Source organism: Acromyrmex echinatior, chromosome 15 (assembly GCF_024713525.1).
Source record: "Acromyrmex echinatior isolate Ae372 chromosome 15, ASM2471352v2, whole genome shotgun sequence".
In the NCBI taxonomy this organism is placed as follows: Eukaryota; Metazoa; Arthropoda; class Insecta; order Hymenoptera; family Formicidae; genus Acromyrmex; species Acromyrmex echinatior.
The window spans coordinates 8,480,010-8,498,997 of NC_141866.1; the positions used below are offsets into that span (position 1 = coordinate 8,480,010).

The following is an 18,988-nucleotide window of genomic DNA, read 5'->3' on the forward strand; positions in this document are numbered from 1 at the left end:
AAAACAGAGTTACAATTTGTTGTAAAAGAATGTTAATTTTTTAAAATTTGATTTTTGTATCTATTACATAAAAATTCTTATGTAAAGCTTAAGCTTTTACTACATTTACATTATTTTATTTTATCCAATTACTAAAAATTTGGAAACTAATACAAGAATAGATGATTAGAAGGGGAAAATAATTTGTTCGATAATAATATAAAAATATATTATATTATTATTATTTTGTATTATCTTGTAGTATATATATTGTAAATTTTGAACGAGCCAAAAATCGTATCTGAGATTTTTCGTTATTGAGTTATCGCGGGTTAAATAAAAGGATCACTTTTGATTGTTCATAATTTCATTAAAAAATATTATTGCAATTAACAAAACAGATTCTTAAAGCTGAAACTTTGCTTATGGAGTCATCTCCTCAGTCCTACATTGATGAAAATAAAAATCAGAGCGTAAGTCGAATGTAATGGGAGAGTAATAGAAGTATAAATAAAACTTCTAGGAGGTGAAAATTGAAACAATGAAATGTAAAAGAGGCATTTACGCTTCTTTAAATTCCGTTGTTTCAATTTTTGCCTTTTAGAGACTTCATTAGAATATTGCTCGAGCGTGCTAACTTCTCTTACATATGTTTGTGTGCACGTTGATTATTGTTAATAGTCATATGGGATCTACAAGTTAATGTCGATTGTGATCGACAAAATTTTAGAGAAGTGCTCTTGGCAAAGATATTCTCGGTGGGTTGTCATTTCCTTCCGAGAGAAGACACGAGCGTATGAAAATATTTTGGATCTATCGGGAATCAAATTCGGATCAATCATAGTAGACAGTGCGCTGTCTGCTTTGTCACGCTTCCTCTCATAAATAGTATAATTACCAAATTTTTTTAAAAATGTGTTGAGTGTTGACATGATACAAATGAAGTAGCGCTAGACACTTTTATTTCAATTTATAATGTCTTCCCGGGAAAAAATGTTATATATGGACATATTTTATATATAATTATATAAATATGTCAATTTTACAGGGTTAGTAAAAAATATGTTTTAAATATATTTTAAACAGTTTAAAACATGCTTAATTGATGTTTTTAATATGTTTTAAACATGTTTTTTATAATACTATTTAAAGCATATTTGAAACATTAAAAGTATATTTAAAAAGAAACATAATGACATATTCTTAAAAAAAAAACATTATCTACTCTTTGCCAACCCTGCAATTATATATATATATATAATTACATATAATTTTATATAATTGTATATAATTATATTTAATAGAATATTTTTTTCTGGGTTGATACATGACATTAAATCTATGAAAAATATCAAGCACTGATATGGAACATTTTAAATAAATTTAAATATACACAAATATGTACATTTATTTAGAATTTTTAAGTGGACTCAGGTTTTTCAATGTTAACTTTAAGCGAGACTTAAAATTCTATCTGTCTCTTTTTAAAGCTGAGAGAGGGAGAGCTAGAGAGAATTTTAAGCCTCGTTTCAAGTCAACGTAATGTTGATGCAACCGGGCCTTAGTTGCTAACGATATTACTCATAAAAGTTACATCACTTAACATTTCGAATTAATAGTATGCGCATTCTCGTATTATCGGATAAAAGATATCATGTATGTCGCGTATCCATAAACACGAAGGTGGTTTACCTTGGTCACATAATAGAAAAACTGAGAAAAGCACAAAGTTATACTCGCTATTATTCTCCATAATACAATATTTTATATATTTCTAAAAATACAATTGTTGATAAGTAAAACATTTCTAGATTACACTACAAAACCTCAATGTTTAATATACTTAATATCTATATTTAATATATATGCATATTGCAACTACATGCAACGATTTTTTATACAATATAATGCTGCTTTATTATCTTATCTTAATAACTTATTTTTAATTTATGAAAAATTCGCATAGGTTTCAAAATACTTCAAATATGTCTCTGCTGCATCGTATAGATATTCCAAATGTTCCTAAAGATTAAATAAAGTTTCTTATAATTTTTTTGTATAATGAGAATGAAGAATACAATTTTGTATCGATAAAATGTTTATTAACATTTTTTCTTTTTCTTAAAATTATATTACCAAGGAATGAACAAAATCTGGTCTTGATCGTCTAACAGCTCGCACTGCTAAAGAAACATCGCATTCTCTTTCGACGGCCATCCGTTCTAGTAGGAAACTCAATGCTAGATAGAGACCGCATCCAGTTACTCCGTCGCTGAAAGATTGTTATATATTTTTTAATATTTCGCGAAACATTGCTTGGGAGAAAATATATAATTAATTATATAATTATATATATATATATATATATATATATATATATACTTAATTATTTGAAAAAAAAAGAATTCTGAAACAATTATTTAATATTAAATTATTATGTAAATTGATATGTAAGTATAAAATGTAAAAAAAATGTTTCTTAATTATTAAAGAAAAACACGATAATTTGAATTATAATATATGACAGTCTTTTGGATTTAGAATAGTAATATCATAATATGTATATAATTTTTACTGGCAAAGTGTGACAGTAGGCCCATCGCCTCTCGCAATTCTCTCCGCAGCTTGCCAAAGGGTCACCATTGTTATAACTGATGGTGGTAGTTGATCTTTTCCTGGTTTCCACTCCGTCAAACATAGTATAGTAACAAATTGTTCTCTCGAGGGTTTCTACGACAAAACTTCATCAAGCTAAATGGGTAGTGACAAATGGAAACTGTCAAATTGTTATATTGAATTGATTTACCTCGGAACTATCAATGAGCAACAATTTTTGTGACGTATAATATTCTAATTCTACGACTTCCTTCATTATGATATTTAAATATGGAACTGGTTTAAACTCGCTGCTTGTTGAAGCAATGGCGCAGCAAGTCTGTAATTTCAAAGATATATAATATAATTGCATTTATAAACATACTGCATTTATATAACTTAATTATTACAATTTCGATATGATATTTAATAATTTAAAAATATGTGTGCATTGTTCAAACAAAATAAATCAGCTAACTGAAATAATTTATAAAATATAATATATAGCTGATTTATTTTATTTACGCAATTGCGCACATATTTTTAAATTATTAAATATCATATCGGAATTGTAATAATTAAGTTATATAAATACAATTATATTTATAAATGCAATTATATATTGTATTTTTTTAAAAATGAACAAAACAATTGCCGTAATTATATAATTTAGATTTTGCTAAACATTTCTTCTCATAAATATAATTTGTATTAATATGTAGAAAAAGACATACAGGATCCTGAAAATCAGGTGGTTGCAGCATTAGAATAAGTTCAACTTTAAACTCAGCGATCATTCGCCAAAAATCATTAATCGTTGATGGCATGGGAAGTTGTGAGGCTAGATATTGATTCTGAACTTTTACTCCGTCTACATAAACAGCAGATAAATAGTCGCTGTCTTCGTCTGATGCTGGGTATCTTTTCAAGTATATTCTACTAACCTTATCTACAAAATAAAATATTTTTTCTAAATATTTCTGATATTTTCCACTATATCAAGAATTTATTGTTAACTACACGAAACATTAATTTAATTTCTTGGGTTACCATCATATAATTAATAAAAATTTGAAATTTGTAATATACTTATGAAATAAAATCCCATATAATTATTATAAAATACAAACCTGAAATCAATTCCGGAAATCTATTTTTAACTCGATTACATTCCGACAATAACGGAGGAGACGTGATTTGTCGCAGGGCTTCATCTTGCCATGCAGTATTCTGTAATCTAAAGGTCATAAAATAATCAATTTTTGTAATATCACCCTAATTTAAATAATTTGACAATAAACATAAATTGAAGTTGAGTTATATATAATTATACATAAACATAAATTAATTATACATAAACATAAATTAATTATACATAAACATAAATTAATTATATATAAACATAAATTAATTATACATAAACATAAATTGAGTTTTTAAGACATACCTTTGCTGTTGAAGCGGCAATTGTTTCTTTAACGCCTTGATTTGTGTTAGTAACATCTCATTACATGGCAATGTGGTTGGAATAGAAAGCAAACATTCCACTAATGCCAAATGCGCTAACAGGTATTGTTGTTTATTATCCACCATGTTAGCTCTTTCGCTTCTGATGGACGCCGTTTCGGCGAAAACATCAACCAGCTAAACAATTGTATTCAATAAAAGTCATTATAATTTATGTACTAATCTTAGTAACAATTTATTAGCGATATATTGATTAAACGTTGAAGATATATTGAACCGATGTTGAGTTAATATTTGGGCAATACAATAATTGTGTTACTGTAAATATTGAATACGATTAATTATTCATGCAAATGATATTAAACAAAGCGATAAACAATAAAGATATTATTACCCCTTCCGCCGCTGCTCGACGGAGACAAATGTCGCACAAAATGATGGTCCCGGTTCTTCCCACGCCAGCACTGCAATGGACTACCACAGGTCCGATTCCAGGTGGTGTTGCTAACAATTTCTTTAAGTACGTGACTACGGAATGAGTGTATAATGGCACGCCATGGTCTGGCCAAGCCGTATAATGCAGATGTTCTATCTATGATTGATGCGTATTATTTAATAAAAGTCATTGCGTCTAATATGCATAAAAAATGTTGGTACCTTACGAGTTTCCTCTCCACAAGTGACATTGAAAGTTCTAAAGCAATAATCAGCGAAGGCATTGTGCTTCGCATTTAGCACAATGATGTCGCCGTATTTCTTCTTCTTACCGATATCTGGCCAATATTGTTCGCACTTTGTCTAGAAAAATCATTAAACCATTTATGCAAAACAATAATAATTTAATGGAAGCTTACTCCAAAAAGGACTTACTTTTCCACTTTCAATCACATTTGCCAACATGCAAATAATAAGAACATTTTCCTGCCAAATCATGCGCCAGAAGTCGATGACTGTGTTAGGTTTAGGTCCTTGTGTTGCTATATAGTGCTTATCCTTTTTATAACCCTTTTGGAATAATTAAATTTAATTAAATTAAAATTGTCATTAATGTTATGTAAACAGAAATTATTATCTATACTTCGAAACTGAAATACATGATTAATCAGAGCTTACGGTGATGTAATTAGCGTTGATGTAATCGGAGTGAGCGTCATCCGGAAGTTTCTTTAATATCACACGCGTTTCGTCATCTGTACAAATCAACACAAATAAGTGATATTAAGTCAGTGTTGCGCAAAACTATTCGACTTTTTACTTACACGCAATAAGATTTCCATATCGATTCTTAGATTTATTCTGCGGTAATTTCCCATAATCCCACGGTTTAGTTTGTCCTCTTGAAAATGTCTCAAAAAAAGATTGCAAAATTATTTTATTGTATTATATTTTTGTAAATTGTGGTTATTATAGTAAAGGAAATAATATGATTCTTCATAAATTGATAAAGATTTATATATAATTAAGATTTGTATTATTTAATTCAATATAGAAATGTTAAGTTTTTAAAACAATCGAGAAGGCAATTTAATAGTTCAGAATTAAAACCAAAATTGAAAACACACCTCGTATTGCTTATCGAGCAATCCTGATTGTATCGCCTGCCTGACATAATTTTCGAAATCTTTCACTTTCACTAACGATGACATTTCCGTCTTCTCTTCGTTGTTATTTGCGACAATAGATACTTCCGGTATGATCGTCTGCGATAGGGATTGTCTGTCAGAAGAAGTAGATAGATCTTGCTTTGAATTCGATATCGAAGATTTCGTTTCTTGTTCGAAGTTTTCAATATTTTGCGACAGAATCATCTCGTCTTGTGTTAACTGTTCAGTTAATTTCTGCTTTTTCCTGTAAAAAAAATTACACGTTAAATTGCAATAGAAAATTGCAATATAAAATTAATCTGTATGGTATTGAATTTGATTTGGTATCAGTAGATGATTTTGTCTAAAGTCTTATATGATAAATATTAATAAATGGAAGTAACAGTATTACTTTGTCCTCTAAGAAGTGGAAAGATACTACCTTCGATACAAGTAAAAAGCTACGCCTGCCACAACAAGGAGTAATATAACAGGTATGAGCCATGCTTCGTGATGCTTCGGTGGGACTTCACCAATAAGAATCGATCTTGAAAGCATGATGGACTCGGTGGATAAATTCCGTTCAGTTATGATAATCACTATTTCATAATATCCTTTAGATTTTAATGGGCAATTCTTTGCATTACCATAAATATAATTATCACCGACTGTGAATTGTTTGCCAGCGAACTCACTGGTCTGCCACAATTGAAAGCAAAAATATTTTATTCTAAATATATAGAATTTCAAAGCTATCATTTGTGTTAATATTGCAATTGTGGTTTAGGTAACGTTAATCTTATTTTAATTAGTTACATGTACATAAAACGAGATTACAACTATTAAAATTTTTGTAATTAATTAATTAGTACTTAATTATTATTGTAAGATTATTTATTTAACTCATGCATAGAATTCAAAACTATATTTTATATACCTACAGAAGCTTCAGCAGCTAGCCACGCGATTTCGTTTCTCTTTATGCCTGCTCGTATTCGTAGTTTCTCAGGCATTTTTAAATATTGCTCGCAAGGATTATGACCTTTTACTATGATGTACATTATGCTATCTTGAGTGTCGTTTATAACAAACGGTATATTTAATAAAATCGTGGAATCGAATTTGTCTATCACGTCTAGAACGCTGTCAAAAGCTGCAGTTGAAGGCGTATGAACTTCCACGAATTTTGTATTGCTGGATTTATTTTCAATTGTCACAGCTTGAATATAGATAATGTATTGCGTTGACGGAAACAAATATAACTGTTTGCTGTAGTTACGCATGTATTGTGTCACCGGATATTCAAATGTTTCGCCCATGAATGATTGAGAAAGGCGTCTTCTCAGATTTGAGGAGATTTCTACTATTCGAATGCGAAAAGATTCAAGAGGAGCACCTGTTCTCCAAGGATGAAGCCATTTTAGATCAACCACGCTGTTGTTGTTGATTGCAAAGGTATAATTCTCAGGTGCATCCGGCGCTAAAATGTAATCTGATTGTAACATTTATTCGAAGCAATACTTAAATTAATTTATAATATATTCTGGAAAAATTCTAAGAAGACTAAATAATTATTTATTGCACATAATAAACATTTTTGCAATTATTTACTAAAGTTGAAATTTTACTTGTATTATGAAGCATATCGCGAGACACGAAGACTGGAAGGCCTGGTTCAGTGACGTCCATATTGTATGCAAAAACCTATAATACATATTTTTTATATGACTTTTATATTCATTAGCTTATTTTTTTTTATTATTCCACAAAATTTATTTATGTTTACCAGAAGTATTGAAAAAATCGTGGATCTTAATATTATTTTACCTTAATCATTTGAGAAAATATGAATGGTTTGTGAATAACTTTACAAATATAATCGTCCCACAAGTCACAAAACTCATTGAATTGAACTTGAATATCTGAGCAATGTTTACTATATATGTCACATAACTGGACACCATAAACACGTAATTTTCCGTTGAGAGGTGGAAGCGGACTTTGCCATCTCAGATGTATCATTGCAAAGTTTTGACGAGTATCGATCTCGACGACCTCTAAATTGGTTACTCCGGGCGGAGCTGTTATTTCAATTATATTATGATTACAGAAAAAATTATCAAAGTACTAATAATATCAAATTTTACCTGTCGGTGGAGTTTCAAACTCGATTTTTTTATAAGCGGAGGCATTTTCTTTGCTTATAAATTCTCTTATTACGTATACTGTTGCCATGTATCGCTCAAGACCGTTTAATTTCGGATTTAATCCACTCAAATCGATATAATTGCGGCTAGTCTGTTTGGTTATATTAAAGTATTTAACAGCATCACTAATGCCGTGTATTCTTATTCTGGTTTTCAATGATCCCGAAATCGTTGTACAATCTTCGGGTGGACTCCATGACAGTTTCCAATTTTGTATTGTCAACTGACTAAATACCTCTGATGGTATCTCTATAAAACCGTTGATTCTTATTTTTTTTTGTGAGAAGCTTTTATACGTATATGTAAGATATAAATATACAATTACTAAAAGTATTATTAAAAATTAATAAACAAATAAATAAATTGATTGGCATTCTTTATCTGTAATATTAACAATAATTCTAGTAAATGATGTACGTACCAGACTGTGCTGTTTTAAAGATTGTCTCTGCGAATATGCTGAAATGTCGTGAATTATAAGCTCTGACCTGCGCACTATAAGATCTGTACGGATGTAAATCTCGAATTGTGATGGTTGGTACGTTTGTAATAGAATTTGTAATAGTGTGATTAGTTGGTATAGATATTTTTAAGTTCTTACAACCAAAGTACTCTTCAATCTAGAATTAATACAAAGCATAATCTACATAATAAATTAAAGCATATTCCAATGAAAAATCTAATGTTGAAATAGTTAAAATTAAATATTTGCATGCAATTTTAATAATATTGTTTGATGATGATTTGATACTTCGAATACTATGGAGCACTAGCAAATGTAAAATCAGCTTGAGATATAAAATTGAGTAATTTTAATTGATTTTAATTGATAATCGATTTTCTTATCTGCATTTATTACCTTTAAGAATATTTCATATTTCTCTATTTTTCCGTTTGGTTCAAGTGGAGCTCTCCAAATCAGAGTAAGTTCTGTATTAGCCGACAACATACTTTGAAGATCTGACACTTTAGATGGGACTGTGAATTATATTTGTAAAATTTTATTTATAATTTATAAAGCATATGTGCAACATAATACATATCTATATTGCAAAAATATACAAACTCTTTTTTTTTAAATGAACTCACCGCCTTCAAGCGTATGAATTTCTTGAGAAAATAACTTATGATTTTTATGATATATATTCACTTCAAAAGAAGTATATGATGGCAAGTTTTCCAATTCGTATTCAAAAGATGTAGGTATTAAAGAAAAGGCTACTATACTCGTATCTATTTTGTAAACTGTCAGATAATACCAACTTATCGGACATGAATATAATTGCTGTGATAAAAAAACAAAGGTGAATTTCATTTATTTCGAAATACTGTGATAAAATGTTAAAATGCATTATGCAAAGTTAAAAGAGATCTAAATCAAATTTAACATAAAATATCTACATACTGTTGGATTGAGTTGCCAATTAATAGTGATGCTGTTTTCTTTGGGTGTTATGTTGAAATTTTCAACCGCTACATCATAACCCAAAAAGTTATTATAGAAAATATTATTCATAAAAATAAATAAAAAATTGAAATGATATTTTTATTACGAGTTTCACAGTAATAAAAAGATAGCCGACCATTAATTACTTAATCAATAAATTAATTTGCAATTTTTTAATTATTTTTAAATAATTTTGCGTCATACAATGTAAAATTAAATTTGTTTCTATATAATAAAAATAAGATACGTAATAATAATATAATAATTTTGATTTATTTAATTCCACTTATATATAGAGTGTAACGATAAAGATAAAGGTTGAATAATTGTTTACGAAATTAAAACATTAATTAATTTAATTTCTAAATTAAATAAATATTGACTCACGATTGCATTTAGTTTCAACTACTTGCCAATCACTATGTATTTTTATACTAGTAATATTCAGGATCAAACCGATATGATAAATAACACCAGGTTCCAAGTTCTCAAAAGTTCCTGTAAGTTGTGTCATATTTCGAAATAACTCGTTCCATGGTTGCTCAATGTATTTAATATTTGTCTGTAAAAAATGTATCATAAAATTAAACTCTTTCTTTCATTTTATTATCAACTTGGATATCTAAATATTTGTATCGATTGTAAATTTTGTTGTATTACTATTCAAATATTAATTCTGGTTATTTTAAGGAATTAAAACAAAATAATACTTCAAAATATATAAAATGTTACTCGAATGTCAAAAGAATAATGAATCGATATTTTATCATATTCGTCCTTCCATATTATAGGAATAACGGCGTGAATAGTCGTCTCGCTTATCGAAATAATTGTAGGTGTGTCGGGCTTATCTATGCCTGTAAAATGATTGATTATTTGTATATTTGTATCTAATAATGATAGATATTGCTCAATTGACATAATATAAAAGCAGCATGTTATGTATTGTATAAAAGATTGTTACTTGTTTGACATAAAGGTGATATGTAAACTTTTTCGTTATTATTGTTGCAACCTTTACTACACTCTCCATTTGCTTTATTACATTGTTCATTGTAGAAACATGAGCCACATGTCTTCATACAGCCATGACCATATGTATATGCGTTACAAGCTGAAAGATCAAAAATTAAATGTTTGAATATTTCACAATATATAAAAATAAAAATAGTGCTGATAATATTAGAAACTATTTACATTCAGAACAATCGTCTCCCAAAAAACCTGGAGCACACGTGCAACCATCTTCATAACAAAGTTCAGTTCCTTTGCAGTCAAAGTTACTACTTAGATGATGAGTACAAGAAAATAAACATTGCGGTCCAATCTTTCCTTCAGGACAATATGTGTCAGTATCTGCTAAAACATTATTTTTATATTTTAAAATACTTTTTTCAACTTGTAGATTTAAAGATTTAATGAATAAATAATTTTTCTAACTTATTATTTTAAAGACTTAATAAATAAAATATATTATTAATTTCAATTTATATGACGTAAATAATAATTGTTAGTAAGTACCCAGATTTACGTCGAACTTGACGCGCGATAAATGATTCACGGTGGCATGTTCATCGTAAAATAATTTTTGGCATGTCTCATTCGGCCAAAAATATTCAAGCTGGTTATTCCAATCTTGCCCAGAAATTATAAAACCTTCTCTCAAAGCTCCTAAAAAAAAAAAATAATAATAAACTAATTTATACGTACAAAACAAATTAACTTGTGGAAAGTCTTTGTAATGTTTGACAAATGTACAAAATATGTAATTCAAAGTAGCAATAGAATTCCAAATATAATAAAAAATAAAAAGGTACAAGATTCTTACCGTTTTGAGAACATTGACGAACATTCGCTATCGCCCACAACGGATTCGAGCTGTATTTATTTAGTTTAGGAATCAATTCGATTATCATTTTACTGTCAGTATTATAATCAATTGCTGAAGAATTTATCTTGATTTTGAGAGATTGCCACGTAGGTAAGCCATGAATTGCTTTCGAGCCTTTTGCTGTTATCGTTACAAACACATCATTATTGATAAAATCATGCAAGACTATACTTGCTTCGCATTCGGCGCAGAGACCAATTAACAATTGTATGCACATTGTTCTGTTATTAAATTGGAAGACAGGACTTGTTAAAATTGCATTCTCAACAGTTGTATGCAGAAAATCATCTAAAAAATATATTTGTTGAATAATTTTTCTTCATTATTTGATGCTCGATTTAAAATAATTTTTACTGATAGAAATTTATTAGAAATCTGTACTTACATATATGGAATCGAAATAACATCGCTGTGACACTTCTAATAAACATATGATAATTATCGTTTGAAGGTTCTTCTTCGTCTACATATGTCATAATAATTTTATTAGTATCATAAATAATTATTCTCCGCATCATAGAGTTCCACGTAATAACAAATGTTCGCCATTCACTTTCAGATAGTGGTTTATGCTGTATTAATTATTAATTTTAAATATGGCATAAAGATCTTCCAACAATTGTTGCGGATTTAGATTTGTGAAGATTCTGTTATTAGGATGATGTTATAAATGGTAGGGAATAAAGATTTTAAAATGATTAATTTTTTTATTCAGGATATGCTTCAGAAACGTTTTTACTATACGTAAAGTAAAAAAGTATGATGGCTTTAAGTAGGAGAAACACAATACACACATGTATATAATATATATATATATATATATATGTGTGTGTGTGTGCGTGTGTGTGCGTGTGGTGCGTGTGGTGCGTGTGTGTGCGTGTGTGCGTGTGATGCGTGTGTGTGCGTGTGTGCGTATTTACCTTGAAGGAAACTAATGGTTCCCTGCATTCCGAATCTGCTGCGGGAAATTCTCCGGGTAAAGGCACTCCCGTTGCACATTTTCGTATAACAGACAATGTATTATGCCAACCTCCTATTATAATCCAATAGCAAGAATCTTTGAGATAATTTGTACCGTTACAAATTAATATATGCGCGTCGTGAGATGCACGAACCGAAAAAGAGAGTTTTACTTCGGTAGCAAGTTTATTTACATAATCATAAGTATCTTGAAGATTTTTGTACTCTTCAAATTCTGAAAATTTTAAGTGTATGTTACTTAAAGCTATGTCAAAGTTATATTTTGTTTGTAATAGTTTATAATACATTCTATATACATTATACTCTTTTATCAAATGACAAAAGAGATTTTTACCTTCCCATCGTTGATCAAATACTGGACCCATAGGTGTTTTTAAAGAATTTGTAAGATACCAATCGTATTTAGTCCAAGCCTTCAAGCAGCTTACGTTTGCGTTCATTTTGCAATTTATCGCATTATTGTTAAATGCAATTATATCGCGAAACTCTGAAATAATGATACGTCTATAATATATACATTGCCGCAAATATATGTGAAAATATCTATTAAATATTGCATATAAATAAATTTATTTAAAAGATATTGACTAAATTTTGATAAGAATCTTAGTATTTAGGTAAAACTACAAAAAATAATTTTTTTATGAAACATAAATTTTGTTCTGTAACTTATAAAATCGCAGTTTTGATTCATAACTTACGTAAATTGTTTTTTTCAGCTTGATAATAATGCCAGATTAAGTTATAGTTCCATACAAGAGCGCCGCCATCATCCTCTGAGAGACATCTCAATTTTATTTTGTCGGGGCTTGTAGATAATAATGGTCCGCGCAATACAGTTACTTTTCCAAAAATATGTAGCACATGACTCGAAAAAATAAAGAACATTAGCGCATCCATCGTTGTTTTTTTCATTATGAATGAAAACATACGTGCTTTATAAGTTTAACAATTATTGAAGTGAAAGTAAATAAAGCAATTAATGTAACAAAATAAATATTATATGTCTAATTAATTAAGATTATTTCACATTGTGTCACTTTAAAAAAATTTGTGCCGAGTTGGATTTAATGGAATAACAGTCTTGTCCATCGAATACATTTAAATAAAACTTGCGTGATCAAGTCACTGCCTTTTATTAAAAAATAATAACTTGCACTTCAGTGCAATACAGCACGGCAATTTGATTTAAACGATAAATTAATAAGAGAATTAAATTTTTATTGAAGTATATGGTCCGTTTTACACGATCCAGACTGTTGGACGACAGGCAATAACTGGTAGAAAGGAACTCGACTTCCTTCTATAAATCCGCGATAACAGATTCCGTATCTATTAAATGTGTCTGACACATCAGGAAATGACGATTCTACGGGATGTACATATATCATTTTTATATTATATTAGAATAAATCAAACAATGCTGTAAATTGATTCTACATTATGCAAATAAAAATTTAAAACAAGGTAAATGTAATAAAGGTTTATAATTTATAAAATAGCACGTTTTTGATAGTAACAAAATTACATATAATGACTAAAGGTAATATGTTTATATTGTTATATATAGATATTTACTTATATTAATTTTTCTTCTTGTAAATATTTTGAAAGATATTTTGAAAGATATTTGCATAAATTATAAAACTTTTAGAAATTTATAGCTTGCTACGAAATTTTATAAATAATTATATCGTATATAAATCTAATATTCGGAACAAGCAAGGACAGTAATAAAATTATATCTAAATATTCTTCGAAATTTTATTATTATACAGTATATTTTCACATAATTTTTATTTTCTACAAAATATTTCATATAAAATAATAATTTTTGTAAAATATAAGTCGTTTCTTATACCTCCAATTTAAAATTTTTGTACGTAAAGATGATGTCATGATTTGATGGTGTCATTTATAAAGCTGTCTAATACGTTATAATATAATAATATTAATAAGTACACATGATTTATTTTAAATGTAATTACTTTTGAACAATTCGTGTCTACGAGAATATGAGAATCACAATTGTATTCACGTAAATAAGCAAAATTTTAAAGAATTTATGAATTTTAGATTAAAATTATAATTTGTAAAGCATGAGCAACGGTCCTTATAAACAATGGTATTTAACAGTACTTATATGAGCAATGGTCTTTATAAGTAATATTGTTTAACAGTACTTATAAACGATAATGATCTAGGTTTTATACAATTTAAATTTTTTACTGAGATCTCATTGTGTACATATATATATTTGATTGAACAGAAGATTAATTTTTAAATTGTCAAGATTAGAGGAAAATTTATTAACTTCAATAAACATTTTTTGGAAAACGTCATTTGTAGCACAACTTCCTGAAGTGTACTCTTAATAGATACTCTTTGAACAACTTATTTCATCTCGATATTTATATAAAATGATATTTTTTAATTATAATAGATATGTGGCAAGAATTTATATATGATTAAACTACCTTATAGTAGCATTTTTACATATCTTCTTTCATAAGAACAATTTTAAAGTAAATAGTTATTGTTATATTTAACAGTTGCCAGAATTAGGGCTTAAGGAGAGAATCGTGGTATCCAAGAATGTACTCGTCTATGACGTCCAAGATTGCATTTTGGTTTCAGAAGAGCCAACAAAGCCAAAGCAGCGCCTAAAACCGACACACCGCACAAGGCGCCGGCAGTGATGTCGTGAAGAGGTGTACCATCCTTTGGGGATTTAGCTGCAAGTAACAAAAGACCAGCACAGCTCAATGCCGACAGTCCAGCTAGGCCGAGTCCTGTCCAGGTCCTTCGCAGACTTCTGCATGCGCCTGCTAAAGCGCAGCAGGCACCGCAACCGACTGCACTGTCAAAGTAATATCTAAAAATAATTTTTCTGTTAAAAATGTCGATTATAAAATTATTTATGTATATAAAACACATGCTTCTAAAATGTTCTAATTACTATTTGAATTCGCTCAATTCTTATTAACTCTTTAATAAGTTTATTTTAAATTTTCAAGAGTTAATTTATTAAAATTAGAGAAAATCTTTTCTACCTTCTTCCTTGCGACCAGGACAGATATAAGGCAAGGCCGCATGTGAGGAGACCGACTAATATGAGAAGTATTGGTGCGCTCTTTCTATCACTTTTTTCCATGCCGCTCGCCAGAGTCGTATTTGCATCGCTATTCGGTGGAGATAATGGTGGTACCTAATACGAGAAAATCTTTGTTAAACTAATGATTATTTTTTTTTATTTCTGTTATATCATTATCTGCTTTAGTATCACTTACAACGGCGGTTCGAGCTAAAAATGCGCTTTCTACACTTTGATAATTTTTCTTATCAGCGGGTACCATCTGATATTTGGGCGATCCGGACATCATCGGCATGGACTCGAGACCGCTTTCTGTATAAGCATAGCGAGGTGGCGGCTCATGACTCATATTCATTAAATCGACTGGGGCAGTGCCAACGTAACGAAGCCGACCACAATTATTGGCTGGACAAAGGTCCTGCTGTCGAGACGAGTTCTCCAGCAGAGGAAGACATCTGCGAGCTGATGATTCCTTATTAGGTGTCGAAGTCTGAGGTCCTATGGGCGAAAAGACTCGCTGAGGTGTGTTTTGAGGAGTTGTGCGCGTTGGACTAAAAGTGCGACCTGATAAAAGTAACAGAAAAAAATTTTTATTTTAATAATTGAAAAAGTATTTTAAAATTAATTAATATGAAATATGATCAACAACTTAATAAAAGTACGGTATCTGAAGAACTTATAGATATTTTTAATTTTTAAGCGTATTTCTCTAAAATGTACTCTCTGTCTTCTGACGAATTGAATCAAAGTTTAATTTATACAATATTTATTTATTATCGTGTCGTAAAAAGATTATTTATTATTATATTATGAGCATCGAAAAGGACAATACAATAATAAATTTCAGACCATCTGGAGATCCGCCAGGAGTAAGTGCCCTTCGTTGCGGTGTGCTGGTTTGATTGAATGATTGTTGCCTCTTCGGTGATAGTGTCCTCTCTTCGGATCTGGATCTCGGTTTTCTGGGTGTAGATAATATTTCGTGTAGTTTCTGAGTAGCTAAATTATTCTTCGGTGACACCGAAAGTTCTTGCACGTTTCTCTCCGGAAGCGCCGGCGGAATCTCTTCTTGCAAAGGTACTCTGACGTAACGACCTGTTGCAAATTGTACAAATTTGAATAATAATTTATATATTAATAATATATTAATAATTTATATCAAATAATCGAATAATTTTTATTAAAGATGTTTTGACTGTATAATATTGGCTAAAAATATCAGTCAAGAAATTAGTAAAAAAAATCAGTTTTTAGTCGTAAATACGTTTTGAAATTAATTGCAAAAAATTAAACAAATAATTTGGCTTATGCAGCTCAACGATCATATTTTGTTGTAGTTTTAAATAAATAACTCTTTTAAATGAGAGTAAATGGATCCGAATAAACTTTTGCACAAATGTTTATTAGAATTTTATGATATATAAAGAAATTTAATTTAATTTGTAATACTACTTTCTTATCAAATTCGTAAGTAAATACTGCAACATGCAATTTTACATAAGAATCAAGGAAAAAGCAATAAAATTAAATAATTTTAAGATTAATAAAAAAATTGTATTCAAAATTTATATAGATACTCAGAGATGTAATAATGAAATCTATGAATTTTATATATTTTTTGTAATACTTTTTGAGATGTGACTCAATAAGGTATATCCCTTAAATAACCGATGACAAATACGAAGAAAGACTTTTATATTTCTGAAACTAAAACTAAAGAATGATTACCCTGCGGAGTGTTAATATGTCGAGATGGCGATTTTGCATTACTCCATTGCGAGTTGTTTTCTTGATAATTTTGATCACCCGGTATAACAGTGTATCTACCGGCATTGCTACGACACATCCGCGTCTGTGACCCTCCTCGATCGTCTTGGTTGGTCGCTGGCGCGGAACGTTGTTGCACCTGCTGGTGTGGAATGAACTCGTACCTCGACGAGTTCCTGCGCGGTAACTGGCTTCTCTCCGCCTCATCCTGCTCTATGTATTCGTATCTTGAGGACTGGTTGTAAGTCACGCGAGATTCCTCCACCGGAAGACTAGCGTATCTCCTGTGCGTGGGGGCCCTGTTACCCTCCAGATAACAATACCGATCCCGCGACTCGCGGACGTCTAGCGTTGTTTCCGGCGGAGCTTGGAAGGCCGGATTGCTCTGACCCGCGACGTGACATTGCAATTGCAACGGCGGCGGAGGCGGCGGCAAATCGTCGCTTCCTTGAAATTGCTGTGGTGGCGGCGGTAGGTCGTTAACATGATCGTCCGGGATGTACTCCGATTGACGGCAAAACGACGGATTTGTGTAGCAATGCACCGGCACCGATTCAGGTGGCTGAGCCATGATTGCTGTAGCTATCTCATCGAATGACGTGTATTTCGCTTTTCGATAAAAAAAGAAAAATAGACATTTTTGCGATGCAATCTTTGCAATGAGCGTTGGGAAACTTAAAAGATAAAAATGATTGTAAATAATTAAAAAGAAAAAATAGTCAAAATGAAGGAAAGAAAGGAAATGAGGATGAAAAAAATGATTAAGAAAAGAAGATGATTAAGAATTAGGTCATGCTAGTATGATTCTAATGAATAAATCTGGCATTAACTCGTAGAGATAAATTGAGAGTTAAATGGTTAAATCTGAGACGTTATTAGCTAAATAAGTAGTATGTTTAACAAGATCTGAATAACTACTTGGCAAATTTTTATGGGCTGTCGCCAGTTCCGTTTAAATAAAATGTTCTCTAAATTCGAGTGCAAAACATGATAAGAATTAATAAATATTTTGCTTAGCAAATTTCATTTATAATAATTGATTCGAACCTTTTTGCGGCAACTTTTAAAATACTGAATATTTAGAAGTAATCACAGGCATGTTAGATCTTCAAGATTTATAAATTAAATTATTAAATACCATGTAGCACTGATAAATTTCATTGATGTTGTTGACAATCTTTTTTACAATCACAATTTAATCTCTTTTACGAACACGCACAAATTGATGAGTCTTTTGAGCACTGTTATGCATTAACTAGGAATCAGCATAAACACCCAAAATCGATTTAAGATCGATTGATGAGTATAACTAGCATACTACTGACATAAATAGGAGATCGCCAAGTCTCCAATGCGAAATTCACTATTTGGATTGATGGCGAGTCAATTTCGCATATTAATTTGCAAATTTTTTTACACATTTTATATATAAATTTCAAAAAATATTGATATACATCGAATTTCTAATATGTCCCTTTTTAACTTAAGAATTAAATAATATCACAAAATAATATATCACACACCAATTTTGAAGTAATCACTCGATTTCTTCGAAGAACACGGCCATTAAATTAGAATTATAATATGTACCGAAATAATGACGAATTTTTAGTAATGTCACTTATATAAGAATGCGTTTTCAATTTTTTGACTGAAGTTAATAATAAATTTTTAATTTCTAATCTTAATTAAAAAAATAAAGATTAATTCTTTGTGAACAGAATGCAATATGTTGGCGCGTAAAAGTGTTCGTCAAGAATGAGCACTTTCATTCTCTACGCGATGTGCTCACGACCGTTGCCTTCGTTAAACTGTCTCGCAAGTTCCCTTAACAGCAGATGCGCAAAGGGCGTTTCTCCATGCGTTCCCTCGTATCTGCGCGTATATATGCGACTGCTCGGGGGGTTGTCACGGAGGGGTTTCACGTAATACGGGCCCGGTGTCCCTTCATAGAGTGGGGGGCCCTTCAACTATAAT

The 18,988-nt window shown here is 30.1% G+C and overlaps 2 protein-coding genes and 1 long non-coding RNA gene across 7 annotated transcripts in view; 1 reads left to right on the forward strand and 2 right to left on the reverse strand.

The window, feature by feature from the left end:
* The window catches only part of LOC147907259 (uncharacterized), a 72,428-nt gene extending 57,410 nt beyond the window's left edge, over positions 1–15,018 (forward strand). For both annotated transcript variants that reach the window (XR_015547652.1, XR_015547653.1), the window contains one exon: positions 14,788–15,018. This is a non-coding gene — a long non-coding RNA (uncharacterized LOC147907259). The remainder of the gene's footprint in view (positions 1–14,787) is intronic.
* LOC105145698 (receptor-type tyrosine-protein phosphatase F) lies at positions 1,722–13,450 on the reverse strand. 2 transcript variants are annotated; one of them, XM_087414182.1, is made up of 32 exons: positions 12,852–13,450; positions 12,485–12,637; positions 12,090–12,364; positions 11,555–11,741; positions 11,107–11,457; positions 10,800–10,949; positions 10,476–10,634; positions 10,243–10,392; positions 10,011–10,135; positions 9,666–9,840; positions 9,237–9,304; positions 8,921–9,116; positions 8,691–8,809; positions 8,253–8,451; positions 7,772–8,080; positions 7,452–7,705; positions 7,253–7,328; positions 6,566–7,104; positions 6,067–6,323; positions 5,604–5,889; positions 5,301–5,388; positions 5,155–5,231; positions 4,912–5,046; positions 4,699–4,839; positions 4,436–4,633; positions 4,022–4,218; positions 3,705–3,811; positions 3,309–3,523; positions 2,786–2,914; positions 2,555–2,709; positions 2,116–2,251; positions 1,722–2,001 (listed from the first exon to the last, which is right to left on the reverse strand). In XM_087414182.1, the coding sequence occupies exons 1-32, from the start codon at positions 13,078–13,080 to the stop codon at positions 1,927–1,929; spliced, it is 5,910 nt and encodes a 1,969-aa protein (XP_087270308.1). In that variant the 5' UTR covers positions 13,081–13,450; the 3' UTR covers positions 1,722–1,926. The 2 variants fall into 2 exon arrangements, with proteins under 2 accessions (XP_087270308.1, XP_087270307.1); XM_087414181.1 differs by having other exon boundaries at positions 10,476–10,637.
* On the reverse strand, positions 13,901–18,842 carry LOC105145686 (hypothetical protein). Of its 3 annotated transcripts, none has more exons than XM_011055440.2 (6): positions 18,535–18,842; positions 16,973–17,620; positions 16,094–16,339; positions 15,441–15,808; positions 15,204–15,358; positions 13,901–15,025 (listed from the first exon to the last, which is right to left on the reverse strand). In XM_011055440.2, the coding sequence occupies exons 2-6, from the start codon at positions 17,580–17,582 to the stop codon at positions 14,719–14,721; spliced, it is 1,686 nt and encodes a 561-aa protein (XP_011053742.1). In that variant the 5' UTR covers positions 17,583–17,620; positions 18,535–18,842; the 3' UTR covers positions 13,901–14,718. The 3 variants fall into 3 exon arrangements, with proteins under 3 accessions (XP_011053742.1, XP_011053743.1, XP_011053744.1); XM_011055441.2 differs by lacking the exon at positions 18,535–18,842 and adding an exon at positions 18,150–18,521; XM_011055442.2 differs by lacking the exon at positions 18,535–18,842 and adding an exon at positions 18,059–18,136.
* Positions 18,843–18,988: the final 146 nt, after the last annotated feature.